The 17,294-nt window shown below is 50.7% G+C and overlaps 1 protein-coding gene across 2 annotated transcripts in view; it reads left to right on the plus strand.

Annotated features, from left to right (window-relative positions):
* MAP2K3 (mitogen-activated protein kinase kinase 3) overlaps positions 1-16,847 on the plus strand; it is a 71,395-nt gene extending 54,548 nt beyond the window's left edge. For both annotated transcript variants that reach the window (XM_038762528.1, XM_038762527.1), the window contains exons 4-12: positions 708-821; positions 1,608-1,727; positions 2,411-2,527; positions 3,340-3,391; positions 4,956-5,083; positions 7,132-7,209; positions 11,211-11,350; positions 11,956-12,001; positions 13,956-16,847. In XM_038762528.1, the coding sequence (XP_038618456.1) occupies positions 708-821; positions 1,608-1,727; positions 2,411-2,527; positions 3,340-3,391; positions 4,956-5,083; positions 7,132-7,209; positions 11,211-11,350; positions 11,956-12,001; positions 13,956-14,039 (879 nt within the window). In that variant the 3' untranslated portion in view covers positions 14,040-16,847. The remainder of the gene's footprint in view (positions 1-707; positions 822-1,607; positions 1,728-2,410; positions 2,528-3,339; positions 3,392-4,955; positions 5,084-7,131; positions 7,210-11,210; positions 11,351-11,955; positions 12,002-13,955) is intronic.
* Positions 16,848-17,294: the final 447 nt, after the last annotated feature.

A 17,294-nucleotide genomic window follows, 5' to 3' on the forward strand; every position in this document is an offset into this window, starting at 1 on the left:
GCTTACTATGTGCAAGGCACTGTTCTAAGCACTGGGGAGGTTACAAGGTGATCAGGTTGTCCCACAGGGGGCTCACAGTCTTAACCCCCATTTTACAGATGAGGTAATTGAGGCACAGAGCAGTTAACTGACTTGCCCAAAGTCACACAGCTGACAACTGGCGAAGCCGGGATTTGAACCCCTGACCTCTGACTGCAAAGCACGGGCTCTTTTCACTGAGCCAATCGGGTTGGCACAGTCCCCATCCCACTTGGGGCTCACAGCCTCAATCCCCGTTTTACAGATGAGGTAACGGAGGTACAGAGAAGTAAAGTGACTTGCCTAAGGTCACACAACAGGCAACTGGCAGAGCTGGTTCTAATCCCATGACCTTCTGACTCCCCATGCTCTATCCACTATGCCATGATGCTTCTTGTTTGGATGGCGTGCAGGGCTTTTCCCTGAAGAGGAGGGCAGAGTCCTGCTGATGCTGATGGGGAGATGTGGACCAGCTGGTTCTTGGGGGCTACTTGGTGGGCAGGTGAAGGCTTTGGCTCTGTCCTCAGCAGATAAAGCTGCTCCAATGCTTCTGACCTATCCAGGGCTGGGGGAGTGGAAAGGGGAGGGCTTTTCCTCGGCCGGTTTGCCGGCTCTTGGACCGTTTTCTTGGGCGAGCATTTTATTTGGAGCTGGCCGGTGCCAATTTGTCCTCTGTTTTCTCCCGCAAGAATTTTGAAGTGGAGGCCGATGACTTGGTGACCATCTCGGAACTGGGTCGGGGGGCGTATGGAGTCGTGGAGAAAGTACGGCACGCGCAGAGTGGGACCATCATGGCTGTCAAGGTAACACCCGGAACTGGGTGGGAGGAGGGGGCAGAGGAAGGGAGGGCCTGGCTGCTTGTCAGATTAAGGGGTCCTTGGGGGACCGACCTCTGATTCCGTAGGCTGCCTGCGGCTTGTTCAGAGGAAGAAACATCCCTTGAGAGGAAACGTTCTCTGGCTCGATCTCCTCTTCTGAGATAGGCAGGGGTGTAAACGTCTTGGCGAAACACCCCAGAGCCCTCGAGAGAATTGAAGGTCTGGAAGGGGCCTATAGAAGTCACCTGGCCTTTTCAACTTGCACTTGGGAGATAATTAATCCAATAAGCCCTGACCTGCACGTGGTGGTGGAGAGCATCACTCTGGGGACATTGCCACCTGACCTTAAGTGGACTGAGGATGGAGGCAGGAGCAGTGGATGTATCTGTCACAGTAATGCCCAAGCACAGACTCCCTCCAGATAAGGATTTCTCCCTTTAGCAAAGCAGAGATGGAGGGGCTTGGTGAACCGGGAAGAAGCACTAGTGTCAGAAGTACTGCTGCTCTCCTCCAGCCCCCTCACTTTCCGGAGGGCCTTTAAAAGCCATTTTCTGGAATAGTTTAGGACTTCAGAGAAGGGAATTCCAGCATGGATCTCGGACACCGATTCTAGTGTCGAAGCAGAGCTTCCCCACAGTGCTGGTTCCTTCAGGTTATTGGCCACCTCCCATCCCAACCACACACTGCCCCCAGAAGCCCCACGGAATGTGGGGTGGTCCAGACATGGAGTGTTTCCCGGGAAGTTGAATGCCTGAGTTTTCTTCTCCCCAGAGGATCCGTGCAACTGTGAACACTCAGGAACAGAAGAGGCTGCTCATGGACCTGGACATTTCAATGAGGACAGTGGATTGCTTCTACACCGTCACGTTCTATGGAGCCCTGTTCAGAGAGGTATGGAGCGGTGTGTGTGAGCTCTGCGTGTTTACGCTACCCTGAGCCATCTTGGCCGAGTTAGTAGTGGGAGGGGAGGGAGACGGGGTGTGAGAGAGAAGGAAAAGATCCAGAAAAGGTTCTAGCCCCTTCTATCAACCGTTCGGCATTACCTCGACCCAGGCTCATCAAACTTCACCCCCTCGGCTCGCCCTCCTTTGCTCCCGGTCACTTCGAGAAGCAGCGTGGCCTAGTAGCAAAGAGCACAGGCTTGGGAACCGGAGGACATGGGTTCTAATCCCAGCTCCGCCACTTGTCTGCTCTGTGACCTTGGGCAAGTCACCGAACTCTTCTGTGCCTCTGTCACCTCGTCTGTAAAATAGGGAATAAGACTGTGAGCCCCATGTGGGACACCCTGATTAACTTGTATCTACCCCAGTGCTTAGAATAGTACTTGGCACAAAGAGAGCGCTTAACAAATGCCATCATTATTATTATGAAAATACTCTGTGGTGGTTACATCCAGCAATCCTCTTCCCCTCTTTCCTTCCTATCTTGGCTCTTCCCACCCCCTCTGCCATGTCCCCGAGATCACACAGCTGTGTTCATTTGTGCTATCACATACTTTGCCATGAGAAAGCATAACAGGGCCACTGAAGGCGACCCGGTTTCACGGTGATTTGATTGCTCTCCGTTGCTACCAGGGTGATGTGTGGATATGCATGGAGCTGATGGACACTTCCCTGGACAAATTCTACAAGAAGGTTCTTGAGAAGAAGATGACAATCCCGGAGGACATTTTAGGAGAGATCGCAGTGTCTGTAAGCTGCCGTGTTGACATTTCGACTTTCAGGACAGAGTGCTAAGAGGGATGGGGAGGTGGGATGTTCCTGGCTCTCTTGGGCTCTGATTTTTGATATGAAAAGAACCCAGGAAGAATGCCAGGGCCCTTGACCCATTAAACCAACCATCTCTTCAGCCCGATGGCCGGGAAGTGGGGGTTCTGCATCGCCTATCCCAGCCAGGTCGGGGCGGAAGGGCCTTTTTCCCAACAAGTTAAGCCTCTCGGTGCAACTCACCATCGCATCTTAAACTCCTTGGTGGTGAAACTGATAAAATGAGGCTGGAAAGAGCTGTTATTTCTCAAACTGTTCTGGAAAATCCCTCTGCCCAGTAAGTGCCCTGGTTAATGCCGAGTTCCTGGCAAATGGAGCTCAGGGAGTCTAGATTGGGTTGCCTCATAATTTTGAAAGGATCTGAGACATTGGATGTGAGCACCCTCTCCTTCTTAGCTTCTAGATCGTTTAACCCTCGGTTTCCACTACTTAAACTGAGAAATTGCCTGATTCTAAGATTCAGCGCTAATAGACTCATGAAATTTACCACTTGAGCCCCCACTCCGTGTGAAAGGCTACAGCAGTGGCTTCCTTTCTCTTCTTTTTTCTCCTCCCAAAGTACCTCTGTGTTTAGAAACTGCCTCTAGCAGGTTTTTTACCTGTAGGTGAAGCTGATCCATTGCCTTTTAGTAATATATCGGGACCTGTTCACTTAGTCATATCAAACTGACATGTGCTCCCCTCTTTCTCTCTCTCTTTTTTCCCAACTTCCCCTTCTCTCACCATTGAAATCCAAGATTGTGAGAGCCCTGGAGCATTTGCACAGTAAATTGTCGGTTATTCACAGAGGTAAGTGGCACCGTTCCCAGTGCAAAGCTGGATGAGCAGAGTTTGGTCCGGGTTTGCTGTTCCACTCAAATATACAGCTGTCAAATCACTAAGAAGCCGCAATAGGGGCTGGAAGTAGCTCTGGGCCTGGACTTCATCTTCTCGGGCTCGCAGTCTCCCATTGAACACTGAACAAGACCAGGGAGAGTCTGTGGGCCAAGGTGTGGGCCTAGGTTGGATACGGCAACACGCTGCCATTGCTAGAGTAACTACTTAGCCAGCAGAGGCTAGCAGATACCTGGGTGAGTGTTGATTTTGGAAGTTAGTCGTTTTCCAAGAAAAACCCTTTTTTTGAGGGAGGAGGGGGTCTCCAATTTTTTTTTTCCTCCTTTCCCTATCCCTCTTAATTCAAACGGTAAGGATTTTGGTTGTGGCTCTTTCAGAAGGGTTGGGGCTGCAGTGGAGACTAGTGGATTGGAAAATCTGGAGCTAAGGACAAAGTTCTCTAATTGAAGGAGCTTCAGAATGGAAGTCTGAACACTAGGGTTCTAGGTTTGACTCTGTCCTGGATACCTCAGTTTCCTCATCTAAAAATAGGCCCGAGGATACCTTTCCCAATCTATCTTCCTGATACGAGGCAGAGCCATAGGCCCTGAACTTCTGAGGGGGAAAAATTCTGACTTGGAACTAAGCATTGCCTAGGTAGAGGCTTTGAAGATCGACATGCTAAGGGTGGCTCCAGAATCCCTGAATAAATGGGCAGTCATTTCCCTGTGGTGTTAACGTTTAGGGCTAATTATCAACTCCTCTGCCAGACTCTTGGCCTCCTGGGGGGCTCATATGAGCTCCCTGGCCCTTTCATCTTTTGTAGCTTGTGGTGTTGGAATCCAGTGACTTAGTTTTCCCATGACGCGTCCTCTCATCCAGTATGGAACAATAAGGCTGCCCACACCCATTTTTAGCTTATTGCTCTTTTCCACCTATAAATAACTCGAAACCAAACCCACAACTGGAGAATTCCATGTAGCCAGGCTGAGGGGCTAGGGAAGGGGAGGTACGAAGGCGTTGAGTGGTGGGTAAAGAAAAAGGAAGAGAGATAAAGGGGATAAGGTGGACGGGGCCAGGACAAATGCCTTTGGTACTTTGGGTGTGGTGCTGCCAATCTAGAAAAGATTTTGTGGCCCCTTTAGCCTCCCGAAAGCACCACATTTACCAGCCCAGACTGGAAATGAGTTTGGAGATGTAGTGTTCCTCAGTCCTCATTTCCTGACTAGTCGACTTTTACTGCTGGGGAGTCGTGGATCCAGCCTGCCTCTCCTGGGCTGCAGTTTAAGCAAATAATAAAGTCAGAGAAGATCCGCTCAACCCCTTCTTGAAAATGAGTCAGTAAACTTGAAGGCATTCGTCTCTACTCCATGCTTTTTTCCCTCCAGGCCAAATAAGCCCAGAGCCCTTGGGTTTTCCTCAGAGGCCTGATATTCCTAGACCTTCTACCTCTGTGTCTTTCCTCATTCCCTTTTTTTAAAAAAACAACAAAACAGCCTTTCTCTTTCCACCCCACTCCCCTTTTTTTAATTTCTTTTAGATGTGAAACCTTCTAATGTTCTCATCAACAAGGAAGGTCATGTGAAAATGTGTGACTTTGGGATCAGTGGCTACTTGGTGGACTCAGTTGCCAAGACCATGGATGCCGGTTGCAAGCCCTACATGGCGGTAAGTGGACTCTGCCCAGGGCAGAGACAGAGTGGTTGTCTCTTTTCTTGTCTCCAAGCGTATCAGTGGCAGTCAAGGGGAGGAGGATGGCGTTTGGTGGATCCAGAAATAGCTTTGGGGGTACCTGGGATTGTTGCTCTGCCCTACAGGGTCCCCTATCCATTTACTAGGGATACTGTCATCCCCATCTAGGGCACCCATGTTTGGGGCCCTCTGAAGAAACTGAGGCTGGGAAAGGAATCGGCAGCTCCTGTTCTGCCCTCCAGAGAATGGCATGCCCAGTCAGTTCTGCCTCTTGTGCTGGCCTTTACTGCTGCTCACATAGGCTGCCTTGGTGCCACCTTTCCCTTTGATCTTCTAGCCCCTCCACCAGCCCCACTGATGCTTCAGGAATCTTTATTATGGCATGGGCCATTATCCCCTGTCTATCTGAGGGAAGCAGCATGGCATAGTGGAGAAAGCACAGGCCTGAGAGTCAGAAGGTCATGGGTTCTAATCCTGGCGCTGCCACTTGTCTGCTGTGTGGACTTGGGGAAGTCACTTCACTTCTCTGGCCCTCCTTTGTAAAATGGGGATGAAGGTGTGAGCCCCATTTGGGACAGGGATTGGGTCCAATCCAATTTGCTTGTGTGTACCCTAGCACTTAGTACCGCATCTGGTACATAGTAAGCACTTGAGAAATACCAGTTATTATTATTATTATTATTACCTCAGTCTGTGATGGGTGATAGGTGCAGACTCCCAGAGCAGTGGCCTTAGAGGCATAAGAGAGGTCACATTCAGGGACAGGCACACTGCAGAACCCCAAATCCAGGGAGATGGGGCAGCTCCCCAGTGCAGCTTGGGAGCCGTCATGATCTCTGTCCCCTTACTCTTCATCAACAGGAGCATTTATTGAGTGCAGAGCACTGTACAGAGTACTTGGGAGAGCACAAAAGAGATAGCAGACACGTTCCCTGCTCCTAAGGAGCTTAAAGTCTGGTGAAGGAGGCAGAAATGGCTTAGGAAGGAAGAAACTGGTCCGAGATAAAGTAGTCTGTGGAAGGGGACTAGGATCCACAGAACAGATTCACTTCCTGTGCTTTAAAGGGTACTTTCCAATCCTCAAACAGTCGATGTGGACCCAATTATGTTCTCCCATTAAAGAAAACTCACTCTGTAGTGTTCACCCATTCCAAAGTCGCACACCCTAGCTGTTTCTTCTATACCGTGGCCTGCTGAGCCCAGGCAGCCATGAGCTGGTGGAAGAAGGCTCCCTCATCCTCCCTAACTGTTCTGCCCAAAGCATATATTGAAAACCCGGGTTCTGGCAGACCTGAGTCTATTTCCTGAAGGCGAGCAGCTGTTGAATTAGGCCTCATGGCTTGACAGAGGGGTTTGAAAATCTTTCCATGTTGCCAGCCCTTACCCCAATTAGCACCGTTGTAGCCATGTTACAGCTGAAGTCAGGAATATTAGCCACCTCAGCAGGCTTAAGGCCAGGGCCGTGGGTTGTATTTTGGGGGGAGATGAAAATTCGGGCTTCCCTTAGGACCAGCCCTGTGGGCGATGCCAATTTGCGAGGCAGAGAGATTGACTGTTAGGAAGCCCATCTGAACTTCTTAGGGGAAACCGATATCGACAGATTAAGTCATTCTTCAAGACGAGAGTTATTTTCACCCTGGCACTGAGCTCAGCCCTGCTGCCTCCTGAGTAAGAAAACTGAAAGGGGTCCCAGGGGCAGACTCCATGTCAAACAGTGGCTTCCAGTGACTGGGAAATCCAAGCAGTCAGGGGATGTTGCCTGATGGGTGGGTGGGTGGGTGGGTGGGGTTAGAGTGAGCAAATTAAGCCCTGATTCAACCTGTGACCCAGGATCAAAGCTAGCCACCGCCCCCACCATTTTTTCCCCTTTGCCGTTAAGCAACCATTGCTGACAGTAAGCTGATGTCTGCACTGACTAGCCTGCCATCTGCTTCTGCGAAGGCTGCTAGCCTTACACCGTCCCCTGTTTTGAACCCGTTTCAGGAGAATGCGCGGCATTAACTCTCCTCCTGTCACTCTTCCAGCCCGAGAGAATAAACCCCGAACTGAACCAGAAAGGTTACAACGTCAAGTCTGATGTCTGGAGTCTGGGAATTACCATGGTAAAATCTGTCAAATGTGCGCGTGGGGGTATGGTTATATTCCGTTGGCCCCCTTCAGGGGTACGGTGCGGGGAATGGAGGGGCTTGGAGAGGGTTCCGGGCCCCTCCTGGGTGTTCCTTCCACAAGCCTGGTAGGGCTGAGGGGATGAGAAGCAATGCAGATTAGTGGAAAGAGCACAGGTTTGGGAGTCAGAGGTCGTGTGTTCTAATCCCAGCCCCACCAGTTGTCAGCTGTGTGACTTTGGGCAAGTCACTTAACTTCTCTGGGCCTCAGTTCCCTCATCTGTGAAATGGAGAGGAAACCTGTGAGCCCTACGTGGGACACCCTGATTACCTTGTATCTACACTAGCGCTTAGAACAGTGCTTTGCACATAGTAAGCACTTAACAAATGCTATTATTATTATTATTATTATTATAGCACCTGTATATATGTTTGTACTTATTTATTACTTTGTACATATTTGTTCTATTTACTTTATTTTGTTAATATGTTTTGTTTTGTTGTCTGTCTCCCCCTTCTAGACTGTGAGCCCACTGTTGGGTAGGGACCGTCCCTAGATGTTGCCAAATTGTACTTCCCAAGCGCTTAGTACAGTGCTCTGCACACAGTAAGCGCTCAATAAATACGAATGAATGAATGAATGAATGAATTATCATTATCCAGTATGTCAGAGGGTAACACCCTCCATACTCTTGCTTGGGAGGGGAAATTTGGGGCATTTGGAAGGAGTTTGTGATGGAGGGGGAGGTATTTTCCAACCCAGTTGGACTTGGTTGGGGTGGATTGGTAAGATTTTCCTCTGGGGGAGTCTAGGCAGGAAAGGGAATGTGGCATATTGGAGAGATTTCTGTGCTTGAGAGGCTGACACTTATCTTCCGCCAGCTTCACGGAGTAAGTGTCCGTCGATTTTTTTTCCTTGCAGTGGACAGTTTCATTTGTCCTGAGAGTTTTCCCTGCTCCTTCCCCTTGAGGGTCCCCCGTTTTGGTCAGCGTGACTCCCTCTATGTCCTCCTGTGCTGCCTGAATTAGCATCCGGAGTCTCATGTTGACTTCTGAGCCACTTCTCTTCAGTGAATCCAGAAGGCCGGGGCTGGAGTAGTTAGGACCTGCGAGGGTTTGAAACTGTGAGGTCGTGGGCACTTCCTCCTCAGGCCCCCTTTCCCTCCCCTTCCCTAACGCGGGATGTGGGTAAATGAGGAACTGGGCCCGCCAGCCTGAACGAAGGCAGGAGGAAAACCCGGCCTGTTCCCAGAGAGGAGCCGATGAAGCTGCTTTATGGCTACATGCTGCCCTCCTCTGCCTGCTACTGGTTTTGGTCCTCAGATGCTCATAATAATAGTAATAATAGTAATAATAATAATAATAATAATAATAATAATAATAATAGCATTTGTTAATCGCTTACTGTGTGCCAAGCACTGTTCTAAGCACTGGGGGGATACAAGGGGCTCACAGTCTTAATCCCCATTTTCCAGATGAGGGAACTGAGGCACAGAGAAGTGAAGTGACTTGCCCAAAGTCACACCGCTGACAGTTGGCGGAGCCGGGATTAGAAGCCATGACCTATTTATTACTCTATTTATTTATTTATTTTACTTGTACATATCTATTCTACTTATTTTATTTTGTTAGTATGTTTGGTTTTATTCTCTTTCTCCCCCTTTTGGACTGTGAGCCCACTGTTGGGTAGGGACTGTCTCTATATGTTGCCAACTTGTACTTCCCAAGCGCTTAGTACAGTGCTCTGTACACAGTAAGCGCTCAATAAATACGATTGATGATGATGATGATGACCTCTGACTCCCAAGTCCGTGCTCTGTCCTCAGAGCCACGCTGCTTCTCTCATCTGTCCATACGTACATACATACACCATCTGTGCTCGTGTGCCTCAGTTTTCCAGTCCCCAGAATGGAAAAAAAAAATCCGTAGGGGAAAATATCCAAAATGTGGCAAGAGTGGTGAAACAGGATCAGAGAGTGGAAGAGCAGATGAAGGTTGGGCAGCTGGTGACCGGGAGAAGGCCAGGAGAGAGTAGGGGCAGCGGCAGGAAGGGGTTGAGTGGGCTTTAACTTGGTCAGAATGGGAAAACTGCTTAAAAGGACTTAATACTTGCGGGTATTTAATGAGGAGGATTATTTGGTGCGTCTGAGTTTGTGGCAAAAAGATTCACATGAATCCTTAGGAGGAAAGGTGCTAAATTCCAGGTTTTAGTACACTGTATGCAGGTAGTGAGTCAGGCTTGGTTTGAAGTTGACTTCGGCGTATGGTCGCTGCTCAGCCCTTCCCAGGGTCTGAGCTTTCTGACAAGGCCTGAGCCGTCCAAATGAAGTGCACCTTATGCTTCTCCCCTTCCCCCGTCCTCCGGGAAAGGGACAGATTTCCTGTCTTGGCAGGAAGGTGGATCTGGCCACCAGCCCTGGCAGGTCTCCAGTTTCTAGGCTAGAGCCGCTACTGCCACTTACCCTTCCCCGGGCCACTTTATGGAAACCGTTCAATCCCAAGGCAGGAACCATCCTGGAGGCCAGAGGATAAACTGGAGCTGATTATTCCCAGGCAATCTGGCCCCATGCAGCCTTTATTGGAAATTTTCCCCCAAATAGATCAGGTTTTTAGAAGCTCATTATTATTATTATTATGGTATTAAGTGCTTCCTATGGGCTAAATGCCTCCCGTAGGCAGAGCACTTTACAAGGCGCTTGGGAACTTTCAGTCGGCGTGAAAGGCACAGTCCCTGTCTTTGAGGGGCCAGCATTTTAATAGAAAAGGACAGACTTAAATCGCCACTAAAAAAATAGGTAAAAAGCTAGGTGTATAAGTGCAAAGTAAATAATGAAAGTAAGCCAATAAATAACAAGTAAACCGATGCAAATATGGGGGCATGACCAGGATGGTGGAAAAGTTGATGAGGAATTATCTCACTTCTTGTCTTTCCCCTCCTTGGAAGTCCACTGGCAGAAGTTTCTTAATATTTTTTTTTTTAAGGAATTGTAATTTCACCTGAAGTGCCCTGCCCCTGAATCATGCACCACCCCTCCGCCCCCACACCTCTACTGACCCACAGAGGCACACTCATTAGAGATGACTCATCCTGGTGGAGTCTTGAGGAGCATCAGCTGGAGTAGCAGAGAGCTAAAGAAAACCGCTCAAAGCCCACGGCACCGAGCAAGGCACTCCTGTAGTAGCGGAGAGCAAAAGAAAACAGCTCAAAGCCCACAGCACTGAGCAAGGCACTCCTGTAGTAGCAGAGAGCAAAAGAAAACAGCTCAAAGCCCACGACACTGAGCAAGTCTCGCCTGTCGAATGCTCCTGCAACCGCTTCCCGATGGGTCCCCCAGCAGTTCCCATGATAATAATAGTAATGATTAGGGTACTTGTTAAGCACTTACTATGTAGATTCAAGATAATCAGGTTAGACACAGTCCCTATCCCACCAGTGGGCTCACAGTCTGAGGAGGAGGGGGTTCAGGTATTGACTTCCCATTTTGCAGATGAGGAAACTGAGGCCCAGGGAAGCCAAGTGACTTGCCTAAGGTCACACAGCAGACATGTGGCAGAACTGGGTTTAGAACCCAGGTCCTCCGACTCCCAGGCCTGTGCTCTTTCCACTAGGCCACGCAGCTTTCTTCTGATCTGTTCCCACGGTCTGTCGAACCGGCTAGTTCCTCTACGGTGCTTTGAAGCAACCCAAGGGATTCGGTATTCTCAGTCGGTAAACTCTGCATTCAAGGGAGGCAGCTCATTTAGCTGCAAGAGCCTTGCCAGCTGCACCACTCAGCCTCAGTCCCATTCCTTTGAATATATCCTCGACCAGGCCATGGTCACGCCTCTGTTTCCCCAGTCTGCACGAGCGAGGGTGGCGGGTGAGGTGTGACCGGTTGTCTTTCCCCTCCTGCCTCTGCCTTCCGTAGGCAAGCCGACTGCCGCTCTGGCAGCGGAGATCCTGGGCTTGGCGGGGAGACTTGAAGAGCACCCATGGGGGGCTTGTTGTCTCACTGCAGATCGAGATGGCCATCCTCCGGTTCCCGTACGAGTCCTGGGGAACCCCCTTCCAGCAACTGAAGCAGGTGGTGGAGGAGCCCTCGCCCCAACTCCCAGCAGACCATTTCTCCCCCGAGTTTGTGGACTTCACAGCCCAGTGGTGAGCCCCTCTCCCTTGGGATCCTGGGTTTAGCTAGTCGGAGAGCGTGCTCCCCCATTCTTTCCATTTCCTCGCTGGAGACGGGATAAGTTATCCCAGTTTTTTGCTTATTGCCCAGGCTGACTAAATCTCTATCCTCTCCCTCCCCTCCCATCACCAAGTCGGCTCCTGGGTCTCCCCGGGGGGCGGGAGTTTAGCTCTCTATTGAAGACTTGGGGGCTTGTGACAACACTGAGAGGAAGCAACCTTTGGGACTCAGTGCTCTAAAGCTCCTGGCCGAGTTTAGGTGCTGGAATAATCCCAGTGGCTGCCCTCCTTTGGGGATGCCCTGGTGGAATTACTCATTCTTGGGGCTGAACTGGACTGGTCCCTAGCGATGGACTCAGGCTGGGTGCGGTGATGGCCCTGGACAGCAGGTACTTCCTCTCCCTTCCTTTCCTCCTCCAGGAGGTACTTCACTGGTTTCCCATTGGGAAGAGCTGCAAGAGAAAGGCCAGAGGAGCAAACTCTTGCTGCTTTGGACAGGGCAGGGCCTGCCCTCTGGGTGCCAGTAGGCCACTGCCCAGGGGAAATCTGCTTCACAACCACTTTGCTTTGTGTTGCAGCTTACGGAAGAACCCTGCTGAGCGGATGAGCTACCTAGAACTTATGGTGAGTGTGAATTTAGTGGCTTCTCATCAAAATCCATAAATGAAATGGCTCTACAAGGGAAGCGATATCAGGTTCCTTTGTGGGAAAACAGCTGGGTGAATGTAGGGAGCAAACTACCTCAGTCTTCCATCCTTGTCTTATGCTGTTGAGTTGTCCCGACTCAAAGCGATGCCATGGACGCATCCCTCCCAGAACTCCCCACCTCCATCTGCAATCGTTCTGGTAGTGTATCTGTACAGTTTTCTTGGTCAAAATACGGAAGTGGTTCACCACTGCTTCCTTCCGCGAAGTAAACTTGGGTCTCCGTCCTCGACTCTCTCCCAAGCCGCTGCTGCCCAGCACGGGGGAGTTTTGACTTGTAGCAGATTGCCTCCCACTCGCTAGCCGCTGCCCAAGCTAGGAATGGCTATGCCTCTACTTGACTCTCCCTCCTGCAGTCGAGACTGGTAGAATACTGGAAAGTCTCCAGGTGTAACCCTGAGAGGGGCGGTCTTCCATTAAAAACCCCCAATTCACCAGCCCTTCCTAGCTTTAGGTTACGTCGCTTGCACCGTTCAGTCAGTAGAACAAAGTTACCCTTGTTTTACTGTCGGCCTTGGGTATCTGGGAAAGAGTCTGTCGGCGAATTTTCTTTGGAATCCCGTTTTGGTGGGCAACTGGCAGAGCACACTCTCCCCTGGGCGAATGGGTTTGTGGGGGCGAGGAGCCAGTTGGGAAAATTTTACTGTCGGCTTGTGAAGTCCGTGGTGTGCAGTCACAATGCGTCCGGACGGAAAACCCACAGCTTAAATTAGCTCCAAAGAGGAAGTGTCTGGGGAGCAGGAATGACTTTCCTTAAAACTGCTGGTCCGCATTGGGCTCTCAACATCCTTCGGGGAATTCATATGTCTCAGCCTTTGACTCAGAGGGGTGGTTGGCCGCCTGCATGTGTGTCTGGACTCTCCCCCGCTCCGACACTACAGCCGGACAAGGGCTTTAAGAGAAGGGAAAAAACCCCTGGCATCTCTACCATCTGACCCAGCCCACTTATGGGCACCAAACCCAGGCTGCCCTGCTGATGCCCTTGTGGGTTAGGGCATCCATGGTAGGAATAATGCCTGGGTGGCCCAAGTTGAAAGTCCAAAAGGGATCGTTCTGGATTGTTCCTGTTCTGGTTATCAGTGGGTCAGTCTGAAGTTTGAGAGATGGGCAGGAGTGCCAGAACCACGGAAACCTGTAAACTCCTTGTGGGCAGGAATCATGTCTACCAACTTCGTTATCTGTACTTTCCCACTTGAATAGTACAGTGCTCTGCGCCCAGTAAGCACTCGGTAAATACCACTGATTGATTGATTGAACTCAAACTATCTGGAATGCTTTCCTTTCCCTCCTCCTCCCGACCTGGGGTGGACCCGTTTGGACGTAACAGGGGCCCAGTGCCTCTGGCCCAGAGGATGCATTGTTCTCGGTCTGACTTGAGGGTTCTGGGCCTCTGCAGCCCGGATTTCGGGGGACCCAGCCTTGTGAGATGGCCTGGCTGGACTGGATCCTCACTCCAGGCCTGACCCGCTGTAGCTAGACAGAACCTGAGCCATCCTGTAGAACTGGGGTGTTGAGGAGGGTAAGATTGGAGATACCCCTGTCTCGCCAACCCACTCATTGTAACCCCAAATTGGGCTAGGTCATGCCCTGTCCATCAGCTCTCCAAGCTGGCCTGTGTGAAGAATTAACCATGGAGTGGGGAGAATGAGAGTCGATTCCCTCCAACAGAAGTCTCACTTGGCCCCAGATGCCACTAGTTTTCTTAATAATTATTTGAATAATAATTTTGGTATTTGTTACATGCTTACATCATGCCAGACACTGTATTGAGCACGGGGGTAGATGCAAGTTAATTGGGTTGGACAGTCCCAGTCCTGACACATCCGTGTTTTCAGTTGCAAAATGACCCCGGGCTCTTCTTTCTTTTTGGCAGGAACACCCCTTCTTTAACTTGCACAAAACCAAAGAGACTGACATCGCTGCCTTCGTGATAGAGATCCTGGGGGAGGACTCGTAGGGGAAAGACATTGCCGCTGAGCGGAGCAGCCTGGCTTCGCCTCCCCTCCCCTCTCCTTCCTCACCTTCCTTCCCTTCCTCCCTCCCTCCCTCCCTTTCCCGGACAACAGAAATGAGGAGCAGCGTTCCCGGTGGTTTGCACAAGTCCCGCGGTCCCCAGCTCCGAAAGTCTCCACGCTGGAACTCAGCGCCATTGTATTCTGGGGTCATCAGGCGCCTCTATAAGCTAGAAGTCACGCAGGTAGCACAGTTGAAACCCAAGACAGAGCCAAGTTGGACCGCCTCGTCCGGAGAAGCCCTGGGAGTGCTGGGATGGGTGGGGGAAGGGGGTGAGTCCGGGAATGCTGACTGGGATCGCTCAATCGTCTGGACAGTGAGAAGCTAATCCTGAGGTCGCGAGGCGGCTCAGGGGCCACGGCAGGGTGGGAAGAGGAGCTGCTCTGATAGCAGCAGCGGTACTGCTCTCGGGGAGTTCTGTGCTAGCACCAAGTGAGCCTCGGTAGAACAGACCCTGGGGAGGAAAGCAGGGCTTTGGGGGTAGGAAGAGGCCTGAAAGGGTCTGTTGTTTCATTGTGCTTTCCAGCCTAGCAGAACTGAAGAGCCTGCTGTGCTGAACAGTTTGAGTGAAATGTATTTCCGAGGCTCACCTGCTCCACGCCTGAATCCCCTTACTTCTCCTCCTGGGTCTTTTGGGGCTCTCTCCTCCAGAACCCCGATCACCAAGCACAGCAGTCTCCATTTGCCGGGCGGGGTCCCCAACCTCACGTTCCACTCCCCAAACTGGGGTTTTCTTCTCTGGGGCCATTTCTCAAGCTTCCCCAGGCGCCAGGAGGAGGGTGAGCTCCGGTTAGGTCAGAAGCTGGCCGGTCGTGACCCCTCTTCTCTGAAGCAGCCCCAGAAAGTGAGGTCTCCTCGTCTGGAGGCATTCAGCCTGGATCCTCCCAAGAGTGATGGGTCCCACGCCAACCCTAAAAGCCCTTGCCGCCAGTAATACCTGCCTGGGGAACTCGTACTTCCCCTTCTCTGGCATGTTTTGTTTGTCCGCTTCCTCACAGATACCCTTGGTGAGTGTACGGCGGGGCAGGCACGTAACATCAAGTGCGTAGCCGGTGAGGATAGCGACTCCTGACCCACATCATATAACTGTCCTCACTCTCCCCCGCCATGAGGACCTGGTGTTGGGCTGGAGTTTATAAAAGGCCCCAAGACTGAGCTGGCCACTCCCCCGACCCTCCTCCCCTTCAGGGTCCCATGAGCCTCCTGACTGTGGTCCTGGGGCCGTCCTGTCCGTACGGCAGCCTGGCCGGGTGGATGAATGTCTGTCTGTAGAAAAACCTCGTTCAACAGAAGCCTATTTAAACAATGAAATGTATGGGGAGGGAGAAGGGAAAATGATACCTGCTGTACATTTTATATATCTCTATATATAATGGAATTTTTAAATTTACCCAAGTTTTGGTAGCCCATCTTTGAGGAGGATCAGCTATGGTAACTAGCCCAGTTACTGTGAATCCCCGTGAAATGTCCCACCCTTCTCCCCTCTCCCTTCCTCCTTGTCCTGCAGAGCCGTTCCTCGTGGCTTGAGACTTCCGAGCGGCCAAAGAGTTCGGTTTGGAGAGGGCAGGGGGAGGAGAGTATAGTCACGTGTACACTCAACCAAAATTTTTGAGGTCTGTCAAACGCTTTAAAGGGTTGTGGAGATGAATTTTTCTGATGGATGATATTCTTTCTAAGATGTTTATATATTTTTGTAATCAATGGGGAAAGTACAGATGATTTTAATCGAGCTAGTTTGGTGAAACGGCTAATGACTTAACTAGCTCAACTGGAAGATGTCGAGCCTCCAGGAGTGACCAACACTGAAATTGCAAACTCTTGGCCTTTCCTCAGAGGACTGGTGGAGATCTTGTTTACACACCGTGTTTCAAACATCTCCTTCTGGAAGGCGTCAGACACTGCCCTGGGCCTTTCTATGTGCGTGAATCCGAGTGTATATGATGGGTATTTTGACGTGAGTCTGAAAGCATAGCTCCTCATTTTAGGATCCTTATGAAGGGAGCTGGGGCTCTCTCTTCCATCTTAGAATCAAGGCTGCCCTGGGAGCTCAGGGCCAGATAAAGCCAGAGAAGGGCCATGTGGGTCCATGGAAGTCTCATTATTTCCCCCTCCCCATCTCTTTTTTTTCTCTCTATCCCCCCCAACAAGCCCCGCTAACACCCAACATCTCCCAAGGGAGCAAACAAATATTGTGCAAACCACCCCAAGTCCCTGTAATGTGTAAGGGGCCCGCTATTGGCAACGTATGCTAGTGAGAGCTGTCCAGCTGTAAAATTTTAGTCTTTCACTTTGGTTTGGATTGTTAAGTTTTATTTATCTTCAGTTTTTATTTTTCTCTTGCTTTGGGGATTGTCTGTTTTTATTGCATGGTTTCCTCTTCTCCCAAAGGTGGGGAAAAGGCCTGACAGTGGTCCTGGGAAGGTCTGGTTCTCTAATTGACACACCACCCAAACCTAGGTCCCTGGGCCTTAAAGCTCCGTGGCCTAGGCACAGGTGAGTAGTGTTGGAGGATTGATCTTTCCCCCAGAAAAAGGGCTCCGTTACCTACCTCCCTGGGCCATTTTCCTCTTGTGCTGTTGATTTTGCTTCCTGGATTGTAATATAAGTAAATGTAACTTCCTGCCCCAGCCCCAGTACGGAGGCGGAGCCAACCCACCAGCTCGCAGATCTCTCTTTTGCTGCCCGAGAGGGAGGGAGGAAGCCAGCTGGAGCAGTTAGTGGTTGCTGTTTTCAATTAAAAACAAAACACAAACAGCAGTGTCTGTCTGTCTTGAACCAATGGGGAAAAGCACCTCCTGTGCCGCTGAAAAGGTGAATTTTGCGACTTCATTTCGGAGTTTAGGCACATTGGGGCCTAAACCTCATTTCCAGAATAAGATTTGGTTCCCCCTTGGCAGTCCTGAGCATGTCGGGGACACCTACAAATAGTCCTGAAACTCTGCCTGCCTAATACTCTTGAAGGAAAGTGGTGGGGGCGGACTGGGAGGGGCTGCTCACTGCCTTGATGTATGGACTGGCTTTTGTTTAAATGCAGAGAAAGTTGGGAACCACTCCAGGTGACTTGCATAGATTGAGGCTGCACCACTATGGGCTACTGTGGGGAAGAGAAGCCCCCTGACTCTTGGGGAGAGGGTTGAGGGGTCCAGAGCCATCCCTGATGGAGTGAGGCACCGAGGCACTGAGAGGACCCCCCTTCCCA

The sequence above is a fragment of the Tachyglossus aculeatus genome, chromosome 21 (genome assembly GCF_015852505.1).
Source record: "Tachyglossus aculeatus isolate mTacAcu1 chromosome 21, mTacAcu1.pri, whole genome shotgun sequence".
In the NCBI taxonomy this organism is placed as follows: domain Eukaryota; kingdom Metazoa; phylum Chordata; class Mammalia; order Monotremata; family Tachyglossidae; genus Tachyglossus; species Tachyglossus aculeatus.